Source organism: Drosophila melanogaster, chromosome 3R, assembly GCF_000001215.4.
Source record: "Drosophila melanogaster chromosome 3R".
Classification (NCBI taxonomy): Eukaryota; Metazoa; Arthropoda; class Insecta; order Diptera; family Drosophilidae; genus Drosophila; species Drosophila melanogaster.
The window spans coordinates 7249771-7265860 of NT_033777.3; the positions used below are offsets into that span (position 1 = coordinate 7249771).

The following is a 16090-nucleotide window of genomic DNA, read 5'->3' on the forward strand; positions in this document are numbered from 1 at the left end:
TGCCATGTGGCTGTGTGCGTTGCCACCTAGTTGCGAATTGTTGCTTACGGATTTCTTATCGTGCGGAATATAAACTTAGCATTTTTCTAATTTAATCAATTATAAGTATGGAGGATGACGCGTGGCTGGACCTCGTGGGCATCAGCGCCGATCCGCCCAACAGACGCAACAAGTGCGAGAAATGCAAGTGAGTGGTGAAGCTGGGAATCTGCCATAAAAATTAAAGTATTTTCATGAACTCTATTATAGACGACCCGTGGTTGTTTGCTGGTGCCCGGCTTTACCGCATCCACCTGAGGCGGTGTCCTCACAGATTGTTATACTGCAACACCCTGCAGAGGAGAAGAGATCGCTACGCACTGCACTGATGCTGCAGTTGGGTTTGGAACCGGGAAAATGTGTCGTCTACAAAGGCAAGCGGTTTCCAAACCATAGAAACCATGCTGATCTGCAGAGGATTTTGGACTCTCCACAAACACTGCTTCTGTATCCCAGTCGGGACTCGGTCCCACTGGAAGAGGTGGACCACAGTGCGGGTCCTTATACACTGGTGCTCATCGATGGTACCTGGCCTCAGGCTAAAGCCATTTACGCTAGCAGTCCGGCTCTACACCGCCTGCGACAGGTGAAACTCATCGCCGTGGGTATAAGTGACTACATCATCCGTACACAGCCTACTGAAGGATGCCTTAGCACACTAGAGACCGCTGCGCAATGCCTGGCAGTGCTGGAATCTCGGCCAGAGCTGAGGCAAACGCTCGTGCGACCGCTGCACACGCTGTGCAAGTACCAACTAGACAACGGAGCCGTGGAGCACCAGTCCAAGGAGTTTCTATTGAAGAACAACCAGTACCCCAAGCCCATTGGCAAGCGGCTCAGCCGTCTGCTTAGAAACACCGCCTGCGATGGCAATGAGGAAACGTGATAGCCGGGGCAGAAAATACCAAATAACTTGCAGGTGCCTGTGCTTTATAGCCAATTTTGTGTTCCGGTCGTAGCCGTATTTGATTTAGTGACGCTAACATTATAATTTTCTACTGATAAGTCCGAGATGTGACCTTTGATGTTATTCATACAGTGGGTTTGTTTCTAGCATCCGTGAGGGCTCTAGTAAACACGCACTTGACGATGGCATAGCCCCGCATGCAAGCATTCGTCTCGTCCTCTGAGGATTACACATTAAAGATTTCGTTTGTAATTAAAAAGTTCTGCCTAGAACACTCACTGCCTTCAGCTTCGCAGGCCTCAACGGAATCGCCAGTGGCTGGCCAAACATATTTGCGCACCAGATCCGTATTTAACTTATAGTCCGTCATCAAACCGGACTTTTCGAAAAAGCAGTGAAAATAGCACTGCAAGTAATCTTTGAGTATCGGGAGGCGAAGGATCTGCAAAGCACACCTACCATGCTGGTTACCTTATCCTTGTCATCTGGCAAATCCCCAGTGTTATTAAACTGCAAGACATTGGCTGAAAGAGGCGATAAATGTAGTCATATATTGCCTTCGTTAACCTTTGCACTCACTCATCGACGTTATGAAACTAGCATTGCAGTTACGATTAACCTCGTCAAAATCTACGTAGTCAGCCTCTCTAGGAGCTGAAGTGGTGGTGGATATGTCATCCACATCGCCATCGAAACTATCATAGTTTATGATGAAAATATCACCATTATCCTTGGCGTGATCCTGTAGAGCCCTGGCACAATTCGGGCTCAAGATCAGAAAAGCAATGACAGCACAAGCTCTAACTAACGCGGAATACATCTTGAACAAACAAAGTGCTGGATGGGATTCTGTGACTGACCTTTTATAGATCACATTCTCATGCATTGAATAGATTTCATTGTGCCATGCACAGTTACAATAATTTGACATATTATTTCCGGAAATTGAGTACCAATAAAGTATACTTTTAATGAACTTCACACAAAAGAATCTAGCTTTTCAGTGATTGTTCAATTATAGATAATTTCTCACTAAATGAATCTTTGTAGCTGTATTTATTCAGAGTTGGTACATTACTCCACTTACCATACGGTATTAAATTCTCATCCGCACAAGCAACACGAGCCGTATAGAACATGGCATGCATTTGCATCTGCACTTCCGGATCGTCAGGTACGATATCCTGGGCGGCCACCCAAATTAGAGATAGAATTCCAATCAGATATAGAGAATGAAACATTTCGAAAAACTGACTGGTAAGCAGATTTTGTCGCCTCTATATATATAGCAATTATCGCTTATTTTGCGATAAATGTTTTCAAATTCATGAGATCGTTTGGTAGTTAAATTAAATTGTTGCACTTTAATCGAACAATAAATACATGCAATATTCGCGTATACAGAAATATAGGACATCAATCATCCGTCCAAATTCGAAATAAACGATAAACGAAATTTACATTGTCAATGGGTAACACGAATTATATACTTTAAATGTAGTTTAAAATGAAATTTACATGTCCAGTAGGTCGAAATCTATAGTTTAAGTGTAGGGATTGGTCAACATAAAGCTCAATATAAATTAAGCATTAATAGAAATCTACATAGTCAAACCTCTTTAACTCAAGCTATCAATAATGTTTTGAAATTAAACGCAATTAATGGAAAAATTTCAACTTCTTAGGGTGAATTCACATAAATTTAATTTGGAATTTTAGTAAATTTACTAGATACCTAATAAGTTTTACTTGTCTTTAATTTGAGCTGAGTGTGCTGTTCAAGAAGTTTGACGGCATATTCAGTGGGTAACAGTAGTTAGTTTTAAGGGAGCCTGTTAACTTATAGATAACTTTAATGGAAATTGCGCAACGCGGTGTGCCTAGAGTGAGAAACCTTCATAATAGGATCGGATTAAATAAGATTGGATTAGGGTAAAATAGTTTAGTTTTGGATCTGAGGTGCCATAAGTGTAATTTCGCTTAAAATTTTACTCGCTGTAATTTTCGCTTGGATTCTGATTAAATTACTCTATGCAACGTCCACGTCGCATCCACGCGTCAGACCTTGGCGCCCCAGGCCCTCTTCAGCAGGTAGGCGCCCTTCTCAGCGATCATCACGGCGGGGGCATGGGTGTTTCCCGAGCTGACCTTGGGCATTATGCTGGTGTCCATGACTCGGAGTCCGCGAATTCCGTGGACCCGCAACTCGTGGTTGACCACCGCCATGGGGTCGTGGCTGGGACCCATTTTGCAGGAGCCAGCCTGGTGATTCTCCGGACCCGTGTTCTGCCTCACGGCGCACTCCCAGTAGGCATCGCTACCAAAGGCATGGGCCTCGCATCCCTTGACCACCGTCTTGTCCAGCCGCATGCCGTACTGCTTCAACGGCGTCGTTTGCGACAATCGGATGACAAACTTAATGCCCTCCACCAGCGTCTTCACATCCTGCTCGTGTGTTAGGTAATTGGCCACAATACGCGGCGGCTCCAGAGGATCTGCAGATCGCAGGCCAATAAAGCCCCGCGATCGAGGGTTCAAAACAGCTGGGAAGATCTGAATGGACCGAGAGTTATTCGAGAGCAACTCGCCCACCTGTCCTGTACGGGCACAACTGGCCAGATAGCCGCCAAAGTACAGCTGGAGATCGGGACGTTCGGGACTGTCGGCATAGCGAGTGGCCAGCTTTGCGGTCACATCCGAAATGCCAGTGCCGGACATGAGACCATCCCGAAAGAGCAAGTACTCCATAGCCGTGGCCCAGTTAAGTGGCGCCGTGTCCGCATCGTCAATGAAGAAGTTGGTAAAGTAGGTCACGTGATTGTGTAGATTCTTGCCCACACCTGGTAGGTTGTGCACGGTCCTCACATTCACCTGCTGCAGTTCGTCCTTGGGACCCACTCCACTTAGTAGTAGGATATGCGGAGAGTTCACAGCGCCAGCACTTAAAACCACCTCCTTCTTGACCAGGATTTTTCGGGTGCTGCCGAATTGGTCACTGACTTCCACTCCCAGAACATTCTTAGTGTGCGGATGAATAAGGATCTTGGTGGCCGTGGTGTTCAGCAGGATATGCAGGTTGTTGCGCATGCGAGCCGGACGCAGGAAAGCCCGGGCTGAGCTATATCTGATGCCATTTCGGGCCGTCATCTGGGCAATCATAAATCCAGTAGAGTTCTGACCATTTAGATCGTGAACGGAGAAGCCCAACTCCTCGCCGGCCTTCAGAATAGCGTAGGATAGAGGTGGGTTGTATGGGAACTTGCCCACTGGCAGGAGGCCACCCTTGGCGTGATATTCCGTGCCCACTTCATCCAGATCCAGGTTGTCCTCTGACTTTTTGAAGAACGGAAGCACGTCGTTGTAGGCCCAACCAGGATTTCCATCCGCTGCCCAATCATCATAGTCCTCCCGGTTGCCGCGGACATACATCATTCCGTTCAATACCGAGGTTCCGCCAAGTACCTTGCCACGTGGCCAGTAGCAGCGCTGCTCCATGGAGGACAGACAGGCCATTGGCTCAGGTTCCGTGTTGTAGCGGTAGTCAATGTCGCTGCCAATAAAGTTGAGGAACATCGAGGGTATCTGGGCTCCCACGGGTTCATCGCCACCTGTGTAAGACGGTTAAGATACGGTTAAATACATAATTAAAAAATATCATGTTGTTATAGTTTTTGTAGTTTATATAAGTGTATGATTAGTTTGTCGGTTCTATATTAGGACTAGAACTTATCCAACTTCTTAAATGAACTATAATCATTATATTATATTATTTTAATATATAGTTATTATATATATTATATTAACTTAAATTTTAATAAAGTTTAACAGAGAAATTTGAGTAGTAGCAAGAAGGGGAAGTTAACGAATCAGTTATGTCCAAATGCTTAATTCCTTCCGGTTAGGATAATAGATATGCACCTATTCACAGCACCACGATAACTGAAATAACTGGTCGTGAGTCTTGATTAATAGACCCTAACTGCCCATTAAGAAGCAGTGCAAACAAAGTCCGATTCAGCCTTCAGCATTTGGGTGGGCAGCCTCATTTGGCTTTCGGGACATCTGAGGCACGCTTTAGCTTAACCCATGGCAATCCATTATAATTAGTATATTGCCTCAATCGGCGTTCTAGAATTTCTGTTGCGCTGGGACCACGACTCTCGTTAATTAAATCGATTCAAGTGGAATCTTTGATTGCCAACCATAGCGTGGGAGCCAAAAAAAATGTTACCGCACAATCCTGAAGTAATAATTTAACTTGAAATTTCAACAAAGGAAAATTAAACAAAATAGCCAAATTTTAGAAAGACTTACTAATAGCCTGGCGATGCTGTGATTCATTGAGTACAAGCGTTATATATGTTCTCGAAATTGTTAATAACTTGTTCTGCGGCAACTCTTAACATATGTCTGTGTCGTGCAAATAAAAAACAAATGCCTTTCTTGGTGTTTACGCCACTGGATAAAAGAAAACAATTAGCACCGGGAATACGCATTCAAATTAGCTTCGAATAAAATCTAAAGCAAATAAACAAGATGCAGTCTGGAGCATTGGACGGTCGAACATCGCCTCATAAATTAAAAGCGTATAACGTTTGCAACGCTAAAAGTATTTGTATACGCAATATTTAAAACACAGTGGAAAACATAATATCTCATTAGTTGAAAGAAGTAAATTCAGAAGGTAACCTTCCTAATGGTAAATGCCATTATTGCATGTGCGCTGACTTCTGCACTTATTTTAAAAAATTATTTGAAAAAAACCATTAATATAAGTGCAATCATTAACAACACGTGCTGGGAGATAAGTTAAATTTATGAAATTTATGAAATTTTAAATAAAATATAACAAAACCAAGTGGCTTAAACATTAGCCTTTACATTAGTGTGACAAATGATTTGTGTCTTCGTGAAGTGCAAAAATAGAATATGGCTTAGAGTAACCAGGTGATATCACAAGTTTACACCACCAGTTGTGCCATTAACCCGAGGCGAGCTCATTCCAGGGGCCAGTGTGCCAGGCACCGGGTTGACTTCTTCAAGAATTTGAAGATTTAATAAGTTTAATTTTTTTCCGGCATGCTTTTGGCATTGACTTATTCTGACGAGGTGCATGTCTAATGTCCAGTGAGAATCTTGGTAGCAACAAAAGCCACTTTAGACGAGGGTTATCTGCTCACAGTGATATGGTCGTATAATAAGCCAGGTAATAGCCGCGGCTAATTGCACTGCGGCTCAGGCATTGTTGTATAATTAACGCCAACGCATTGACAACTTCGAATGTGTTTCTCTTTCGCGTATTTTGGCTCGTAATTAGTGTAATTAGTGACGAGGCGTAAAAATTGTCGCTATAAACAATTACTTTGCGCAAAAATTGGAAAACTAAGGGAGACCCACAAAGTAAGCCAAGCAGAGCCGAGAACGTTGATAGGGAAGACTTAATAGAGCCATTAGAATGCTTTTCCAGGCCTGAAGATATTTCAAGTGATTTTCCCAGCACTTAGTCGTCTGATTAAGACATTAGCGTTGGACGAGAAAGAACTGATGATTAATGATGGTTTTGAGTGGGTATCGGGAACTTAAAGTGAGGCCTGTTGCTAGTTGAAATAACTTTTGACATTAAACTATATTAAGTGTGCACGATTTGAAATTTATATTTAGTTACTTATTAAAGGTATGCCAAGTCACTGGCCCATATATTGTAAGTTATTTATTACAAATATATTTAAAAAGGTGGTTATATTATCTGAGTACTGAACTGCAAAGAAACAAGTTAACTTAAAACCCGTGCTTGAACAAATATATAAGACACATTTTAAATTATGCAGTGCTAAAAAGCCTCTAAGGCAGAGCTCTCCGCATATTTGCGTCTAATTAAGGCAAAGTGAATGCACTGCATTGAATATCGACAGTGATTAGCAGAATTAAATACACTCGCAATTCACCCACATTCGCAAGGAGTCTCGTGTAGTATCCGAATGGTTATTCATTCATAAAATAAGCTGCTAGCAACAGCAATTATAAAGTGCAGAAAGCGAAGTCAAGCGAAACGAAGAGGAAAACACTTTTCGGGCTCTGTAAGCTGGCTAGCAGCTCCAAGCGAAGTAAATCCCATATGTGTATGTATAGAGAGAAGGTATTAGCATGGGCCAAGATTTGGCATCGGGCTGTGGTGGCAGCTCGTTTAGTTTACATAATGCTCGTGACAGTTGCGGTTGCTTCTTTGCCGCCGAGTCTTGCCCAAGTGGCATTAGTGTTGGTGCCATTGTTGCAGTTTATGCCGCTGTTAAGCTTCAATTACTTCTAAACAAATGCCACATAACGTGCCTCTAATTGCCGTGAGCAGTGTAAACTTTATGTATGTAGGTATGTGTATGGGTATGAGTTGCTGGGGCAACATCCCTTACCGGCTTCAATCAAAAGCACCTTCCATTGGGGCACCTCGGACAGTCGAGAGGCCACCACAGAGCCCGCTGAGCCGCCGCCAATGACAATGAAATCGTACTCGTAGTCCGGCTCCGATCGAAACTGTAATAATGTTGGAAATCATATTGAGATATGGGTAGCCACTTTTAGTGGCCTTCGTCATTTATAGCTTACCCGACTGCTGGCCCTTCCGCAGGGATCCTCGAGATCACACTGGGAGCGGATAAAGACCTCCAGGAGGCCCATGAACAGCATGAAGGCGCTACCACCACATGTGGAGGCCAGGGTGGGCCCAGTGGGTACGCCCACCAAACAATCGCAGGCTGAGGCGCTGGCGGACATGTTGATAGACTAAAAAAAACAATGGGAATTTCTTATTTTAAGTATTAAATAGGTAAAAAACTATGATCAAGTTTCAAAATACAAAAGACTTAGAGCACGAACTTTTTTTTAAATAAAGCTACAAGTTCGTGTTCTAAGTCTCTTTCTAGCTTGTTTAAAGTTTTACAAAGTTAGTTCGATAAAGACGTTGTCAGCAATATACTCTTTTTATTAAAAGCAATCGCAAAATGATATGGTCATTTAATTATTTAATTTCCAGCTGATTAATTGAAAGCCATTGGGCAAAGTCATAAACTTTCGAAGACCGCAACATGAACTTCTGTTTAACCTTGTCCACTGAGACAAAGACTAAACATTATCATAGTAACGCTCCAGCAGCAGTACTGTAATTAATAAGAGTACTCACCGAGACAATGGGCGTCGTCTGTCCCAATGCACACAGCGGCATAAGCGGCCGAAAGGAAAAAACCGAAATGAAATTGAAATCAAAAAAGATATTTTTTATATCTTGGCCATTTGGCAAACAAACGGCAACTGCCCCCAGCATTGGCGATTACCGAAAGGCCAAAAAGACAGCCGGACGGACAGAAGTCATAGCTCATCATCCGAGCTTGGCTTTTGTTCCGTCGGCGGCAGCTTCTGCATAGTTTCACATGACCTTAGCCCCGAGCGGCCAAAAATGTCTGGCTGGCTTCCCTTTTCTTTCCTATTTGGAATTTCGAAATTGACGAGCAAATGCCTAAAACAGAAGCAATGAGGCTGCATGGAATTACGGTAGCCAGCGACGGTTGAGTAATGTGCAATGTAATTATGTCATTTGTTCGTCTCGTTGGTGGTCGACTTATGACCCCCGGGTCTGATCAGATTGACTCCCGAGCAGCTCTGAAACGGGATCCGTTCTAAGCTCCTTTTATGTGAAGAAACCATCTTAATTGCTTGCCTCCAACATTGCTCTTCACACTCCTTTTTGGGCGGTTAATTAGCGCCCAAAATTGAAACCGAAACCCAAACCGAACCGATCCCCGAAATCAGTGCATTTTTGGAAGATGCTGACAGCGCTTTTGACCTCAATTAACTCGAACAGCTTGAAGCAATCAAATTGCAATTTGTATCCATTCAAAAACAGAAACAGAAACAGAAACAAAAACCGAAGCCAAAACCAAAGCAGAAAAGTAATTGAAACAGAAACGCAAGCTGAAACCGAGAGTGAAACAAGAGAATCACCTAAGCGGAGATCGAGAAGACCATGCAATTGCTACAGTTCGTCTGTTTTGGATGCCACAATGGGGCTCGCATCTGACATTTGGAACACGATTTTTCATTCATTTCAATTGCATTTTGGTGTCTTTCGCTTTTAAAGTTGAAGGATGCCAGGAAAGTGAAGCAGAGCGCGAGCCCACAAAAAAATAGAAAAACAAAAAAACGGTCAAAACAAAGTCGCAGAACATACGCAACTCACGCGAACGTGGAAAATCGAAAAGAGAGGCAGTTGACCTCGCAGCCCGTTTTCCAGCAGTTTAGTAAAAGCCATGCAACAAATGTGGCCACAGACGAACTTCAAACGCCGAGAAAAACGCGTGCAAAAGTCGTGCAGCACTCAGAAAATCAAAAGTTGTTCGGGGCAAGTTTTGCCTAGCTAACAGATTTAGGTCCACTTCTGCGTGGCGGCTCGTGGAAATTGGTGGGAAAATCCTAGGGACACGAAAAGGGGATAGCCGCAATACATTTTCCCCGACTTAATTATTTTCCGCCTGGTTTATTAGGGTTAAATGATCTCTAATATACAGATTTTTGGAGGACTTGGACTTCTGATTTTATCTGCAGTTTAGCCAGTTAAGTTAAAATAATGTTTCGTTAAAAAAATAAAAATATGTGTTATAGCAGATGGAGAATTTTTAATTTAAATAAAAAATTCAGAGAAACCAATGACTTTTAAAATATTTTTTTGTTTAATGGTGAGAACATGTTGACAATTATTTAATCAGCCTAACGACATTTTTGCTTGTTATCATTGGATTACTCGCACTTCCTGTGTAACTTATCTGACACGATTATCAATGGCGCTGTCATAATTAGACTTTTTTTTTTGGAATTAACAACTTTATCGGATGTAAAGCATGGTGCATAATCCCTTGTTCACTGGAGCGACACGGGTGTCGAATAAAACCGACGCGAGCTGCAGTTGTCTTCTGGTGGTTTGTTTTGCACTCGCACGATAACTTCAATGATATAGCTTGGCATTGTCTTCGTTGCTGCGTTTGAAGGTTTCTTTGAGCTGCCTGTCAGTTAGTCAGTCAGTCAGTCACTCAATCAGGCAGTCAGTCAGCCAGTCAGTGTGAACAATACCGTAGATAGCGGCTTGATTTTGGGCCTTGTTATACAGTTATCTCGTTGCCGCTTCTGCCATATGTTTAGGCATAGTTTTTCGGGTGCTTATTAATGTGGGAACCGTGCATATATTAGAATAATAATCATAAAGTAATGCAATTTATGAGTGCCACAAAGGCGCCAGATAAAGCTATGCGATTTTGAGTGAATTGTGTAAGGTCCACGTTTGGAAGGGGTGGGATCTTAGTCAGAAGATTCCAGTTCAGACTTTAGCCTTAACTAATTAGCTAATTCGGTTTTCATATTTGGGATTATAGTTTTAGGTTCTGGTATACTTAAGATAAAAGAAAGGTTTTTGATTTCGCTGATCTTTTTAATAGCAATCTAGGTAAAACAAACAAGTTCAAGCCTCTCAAGAATGCCATTAACTTTATTAAACTACGCCTTGAAAGACAATAAACAATTAAAGTAAAGTAATTTTTTCAAATTTCACATCGATTTTGAGTCAATTTCAATTAGCGATTTCCAACTTCCCCGGCTGGTAAAAAAAACTCGCACAATAAGTTAAAAACCAAAACAAATTTAATGCTCAACACATTGCGGCAAATTGGAATCTTTAATTTGGCCAATGGACCCCCAACTTCAAACGGGAACGAGTTTACTTGGACTTTGCAGTTGACTTCTTTGAGCCAAATCAAAAAATAACGGTTACCGAGATAAAGAGTAGGTGAAAAAATAAAATCGAACCATAAAGTTTTCACGTTCGGGCGTCAAATTGACAAGCGGCACCAAGCTGGCAAGGTGAATGAATAAATTAAGAAAGCCCGGTAAACAGCTAGCTGAAATACATTTGGGAAAAAGTTCATAAACAAGCGGCAAAAGCGGCGGGGAATCTGGCCAAGAGCGAGGCCATAAATTAACACGAGGATAACGAGGCGGCAAAGCAAGCATTGCTACTCCCGGCAACCCCCGTTTGTATTACGCAGCCATCTCCGGCGGTTTTGGCCATTAGAAATTGGCCAAGAAATCAGCGAGTGTGGCAAGTTAAGGCAACTGGAACTGGGGCTGCAGCTGGAATCGCAACCTGCAACCTGCGACTGCAATGGCAACCAGCAACAACTGCCAACTTGCAACTGGCAATAGCATTCGCGTTCGCAGCTAGACTGGAGGAAGCTGCCGCGCAATATCTGGCCAACTTGGCCAATGTCTGACTCAAAGTCTGAGTGGCCCAGACGCTGTTGTTGCCGCTCTCATGCCGCTTTGGCCATCTCTTGACTTCCTATTTTCACTTTTGTTCGTCATGCGCGTGGCGGCACATAGAAATGCAGCAACACAGCCGCAGATTGCAGGCCAACTTGGCTCTGCTCTTGCCTTTTGGTTCTATACCCTTGCCGTTCGAAAAATTAATCAAAATATTAAAAAAAAACACAACTATTTCATTCATAGATCTTTTGTTTTACAATATCGCGGAACTATGATTTATATTTTATTATTTTCTATTAGTTTTGTTGACTGTTTCTATGGCAGCTATTTGAGATAGATTTAAAGGAACTTATATAATGCTTACCATAGAAAGAAAATATTTTCAAGAGTTTCATGCAGATAGCTTTAAAACTAAGATACTATATCTTAGATACTTTGGATACTATATCGGACGGACTGAATATATCATGTCGGATGCTGCTACTGATCACCAATACATATACTCTATATCGTGGCAAATGTTCCCCTCCAAGGCAAACTCTTTTATATGTATATAAAAATATATTACTGCAAGGGTATTTAAGCTTCGGCCTTTCATCTTTTTATATGCTTAGTAAGGGAATTTGAAATGCCGCTTTGGCGTCTGAAATACCATTTGTTGTTTTTTCACTTGTTTCTTGTTACTTTTGCGTACTTCATGTTGGATTACTGTGCCCTCGCGTCTGCCACAGTCAGTTGTCAACGCGACATCAGCAATGTGCGAAGGTTTTGTGTGAGAATTCGCTGGGAATTGTTGGTGCTGCAGTTGATGTTGTTTTTGCTGCCACCTTGTCATGCCCCATCAAGTGATTGTTAATAATTAGTAGACAATATTTAGTTAATGCACTTCTGCAGGCTAACGGTTTTAAGTGTTGGCCATAAGTTAAGGAAAAATTCTAGGCGTTTGTTGGATAACTATCTACTCAAAGATTCTTCAATCGCTAGCAGCTAACCGGATTTCCCTTTGAAAATTCCACAGCTTAAATTTTACAAGCTTACAACAATCGCTGGCCGTACCTTTCGTCAATATTCATCGAGATTTATGGGGGGGGGGGGGGGCTTATTGTAAAACAACAAAATCGGAACTCGTGTTTATCAATACCTTCACGATGGGTAATTGCATTTTTATTTGTTTTCTGTTGCTATTATTTCCAGAGAAGTGCACAGTATAATTTATTAAAACGGCATTGACCGGCACGACTGACAATGGACTTATCCACCAGAAACAGAAGCGGAAATACCACAATCCTATAAATTTCCCATTTTTCCTCGAGTTTACTGGAAAGCTGTGCAGAAAATACCGTTTTACATAATTTATTTAAATTTTGTTTTTCGGCCGCCCGGGCTATTGTTGCACGAACTACGTGATTGAATATTTACAACATTTTGTTGCATTTCGCTGAGCAAAATGTTGCGGCAACTGCATGTAATACCCTTGGCGTTGCCAATTACGTGGCACTCGTACTGTTCGTACCGCTCGTACCGCTCTTGCCACTTACAGTCGTACAATTAAGCTCCGAGTGAAATTCTGCAATTGCGATGCGCATCATTCCGGCGATTGTCAAAGACCCCAGATGAGAGTTGCCTTGATTGATCGCTGGTTACGTGCTGGATAAGGCAAAAAGCCGCAGCCACATCAGCAGCATCCACAGCCACAGCCACATCCACATCCACATCCACATCTATTCGCAGGCCCGAGGCGGATGCAAAAACGGCCGAAACCGAAGCCAAAAAAAGAGAAGTAACAATATAAGGTGGCCAGATCGGCACCGAACCACGTTGATTCAGGAGCTGCCTGTCAACTGGGTTGCCATTTCATGAGTTCGGCTTTCTGGCCTGCAGACAGTAACAACACTTTTAGTTTCATTGCTAAATGAGTGAATTTGTTAACAGGGTTTGGAGTTGTGCTGTAATTGATGTCTTGCCGGGATTTCTCACGCTTGTCGCTAGGATAAGATTTTGTGGGACGCCCAGAGGCTGAGCGGTTGTCGATAATGAGCTGATAGTGGCGTTGAGAAATCCGCAGAGTAGAGAAATGAATTGCTGCTAGTTTATTACCACAATTCTTACAGATTGCTGAAATTTTAACAAAAATTAGGTATTTTTGAAGATATTTCTACCACTATCTACCACTGCTTTACTTCTTTACTTTTTAAATTTACCTATTCATAACATAAATGTTTCAAGTACCTAAGATTTAAGATTTTTTTTAAAGAAATTTAAAAAGAGCCTCAGATATAAACTTAATATAAAGCTGCAACTTTTTAAAACAATATTGATTTTAAACATATATTATAGATACTTTGAGCAAAATATATGGGAATGAAAATAATCTTCAAACATTTATAACCGTTTTCTCCCTGTGCATATTCAATCATTTTACACAATATGCTAATTCCCAATCCCCAGGAAACTTCTCCGAAAAGCATTCAAAAATTTGTCCCATTTTGATATCTATGCCGCCTCACGCTTTGTGGTTGCTCCGACCTGGCAATGTGCCATAACGAATTGTAAACAAATAAAGCCAAGTCAAGCCCTGTCGGAGACCAGTTAAATGGCAAACGGCAAACGGTCGAGACTACATGCAGATACATTGAAAGGCCGAAATGAATGGACGACTGCCAAAATGCCCAAAAGGGGAGCACACAATCGCAAGCCAAACAAACGCCAGGCAGCAAAAGTCAATCGATGTCGCTGAAGAGGAGTAACAAAAGCCAAGCAACAGGCTTGGGCAAACTGCTAAGACTGTGTTTCCAATTTTCTCCCACTGGCTTTTGGGGCCCAGAAAAATGCTGGCAGCAGATAAAGCGGCGACAGCACGCTCCCAAAACATGGAGTCGCACAAATTTTTATCTGCCGCTGACATTTGAACATGACTTCAAAAAGATCTACGGGACGTGTGTGCAAACAGTTTTTGTGCGCGGAGGCTTTGGAGTTTTTGGCCAACAACTACAGAAAAGAAAGCTAAGCGTGGGTGTCATTCGGTCAAAGCACCCTGCTCCATGTTGGTTTAAGCCAACATTTCCCCCGCCGATCCCCCTAGACATTGAAACCTTCTTCCACATTCGCTGGCCACTGTTTGCCCTCAATAAAGTTGATGGATCATCGCCGCCCCATTTGATTTGCTCTCGTCAATAAAAAAATTTATGGAAAAAACAAGCGAATTTAAAAGGCCCTAAAACGAACATCGAATCCGATATGCAAATCGAGATACCTTATTTCCAGGCACACAAATGCGAACTCTTTTTTAATGGGTTCAGGTGTAAATGTGCGAGCATAGGAATTATTTGTTGATTTGTTCAAAAGAAATGTGTAAGTCCTGTGCGTTTTTAGCTCAAAGCTCCTTTGCAAAAGTTAACATTTTGTTGGGAATCACTTTTTTTATTTTGCTACCCTCTTCATGACTGTAATGTTTACTATAATGATTATATATTTTAGAGATTCCGTTGAAATTGTGTATATCAGCTCATTTCATTTAAAAGGAAAGGTGTTACTAATTTGTTGGGGATTTTGATATTTGTCATGACTAATCATTGATTATAAATATTTCTCCTCTGTTTATATTAATAGAAATATCGTTTGAAATAAGAAATAATACTGACTCAAACGTAATTTATGAAAAAAAAGTAGGCTTATTAGCCTGAATATGTCGGTTTCAAAGCTAGCACCAAACGGAAATTGGGATCGAAAGAAATGTGCTCAACATAAATAAGCGCAAGTAGTTTGTCTTTTACAATACGACTCATTCCGTCAAAATGAGGTGGTGGCTAATAAGCGGTGGAATCGGGTGAGAAACCGGGCTAATTTCCTAATACTGCAATGGACGTTTAATGAACTGGCTGGTATCGTAAAACACCTAAATGTGGGCACTTTTTCATTCGAATAATACCCTGGGTAATTGAGCACAAAATCGAACAGATTAGTGGTCAAATGGCAGACAATGGGTGACCGTTTTTGATATGTGTGGAAAAAGAAATATAAACCAGTAACTAAATTAGAAACGTGTCTAGAGCAGAAATCGTGAGGCATACTGTGCTCTGTGCCAGAAAAACAAACGAATCGAATTGGAGCTATTGCAAACAAAGTGCAGTAAATTTATCGCCGTGAGCCATCAGAAGACCGAACAAAATTCCGTTTCTTGGGCTTATGACAATGGCAAATTTCCAGCAGACTTCGGGCCAAAAAGCTGTCCAAATCTTTTGAGATTCCTCAATGCCAGAAACGGACATCGCGAATTTTTGGATTTTGGGGTTGTGCAAAAACCGAAAAGGCAGCAAATAATAGAAATAAAGACGATTGCATCAACTTACGATCGTAGAGTCCGGTGATGTGGTGTCTAGTTTCCTTTTATGCTTTAAATATTGAATTAATTGTTTATTCCTTATAGAAAATGCCTCGGGAAAATTTTTCAATGGCCCGAAGACGACAAAAACGTGTGTGCTATCTGCTGTCAGCAAGTTTTTCTGAGCCGCTTTTTTTTATCACACAAAAACACTGGCAGCGCTGCAAAATCGTTTTTAAGCCCTGACTTCTAGGGTTTTTGTCAGTTACCCGTATTGATCACTGCACTTGGATGGGCTTTCTGTTGGTCTCTTTCTCAACTTGTTCGAACTGCGCGCAGACGCAGACCGTTACCGACTCAGCTTCTGACCAGCAGGCGCCAGTCTTTTTAAACTGACGAAAAGCTCGAACTCAACGAAAGACAGCTTAAAGCTGGCCGCAAAGCTGCGCTCTCTGAAACTTGGTCTGAACCGGGAGCTTTTGAGTGTTTGCAATGAGTAGGTCTAAATTGGTCTAAATTTTACC

The 16090-nt window shown here is 41.9% G+C and overlaps 3 protein-coding genes and 1 long non-coding RNA gene across 6 annotated transcripts; 2 read left to right on the forward strand and 2 right to left on the reverse strand.

Annotated features, from left to right (window-relative positions):
* Positions 1–24: 24 nt before the first annotated feature.
* On the forward strand, positions 25–1980 carry Dtwd2 (DTW domain containing 2). The gene is made up of 2 exons (NM_141456.4): positions 25–187; positions 250–1980. The coding sequence occupies exons 1-2, from the start codon at positions 108–110 to the stop codon at positions 923–925; spliced, it is 756 nt and encodes a 251-aa protein (NP_649713.1). The 5' UTR covers positions 25–107; the 3' UTR covers positions 926–1980.
* Obp84a (Odorant-binding protein 84a) lies at positions 955–2187 on the reverse strand (the record flags this gene model as incomplete). 2 transcript variants are annotated; one of them, NM_001104230.3, is made up of 5 exons in its annotated part: positions 955–1165; positions 1226–1352; positions 1406–1470; positions 1526–1750; positions 2034–2187. In NM_001104230.3, the coding sequence occupies 5 exons, from the start codon at positions 2185–2187 to the stop codon at positions 1071–1073; spliced, it is 666 nt and encodes a 221-aa protein (NP_001097700.2). In that variant the 3' UTR covers positions 955–1070. The 2 variants fall into 2 exon arrangements, with proteins under 2 accessions (NP_001097700.2, NP_476990.1); NM_057642.3 differs by lacking the exon at positions 2034–2187 and having other exon boundaries at positions 1526–1785.
* A 105-nt stretch (positions 2188–2292) lies between these two features.
* Positions 2293–15933, reverse strand: Gld (Glucose dehydrogenase). 2 transcript variants are annotated; one of them, NM_001363924.1, is made up of 4 exons: positions 15595–15933; positions 7547–7723; positions 7354–7474; positions 2293–4554 (listed from the first exon to the last, which is right to left on the reverse strand). In NM_001363924.1, exons 2-4 carry the CDS (start codon positions 7712–7714, stop codon positions 2966–2968), a joined length of 1878 nt encoding a protein of 625 aa, NP_001350861.1. In that variant the 5' UTR covers positions 7715–7723; positions 15595–15933; the 3' UTR covers positions 2293–2965. Both variants share the same exon structure in this region, with proteins under 2 accessions (NP_001350861.1, NP_477503.1).
* On the forward strand, positions 13670–14522 carry lncRNA:CR44338 (long non-coding RNA:CR44338). The gene has a single exon (NR_125094.1). It is a non-coding gene; the product is annotated as a long non-coding RNA:CR44338 (long non-coding RNA).
* Positions 15934–16090: the final 157 nt, after the last annotated feature.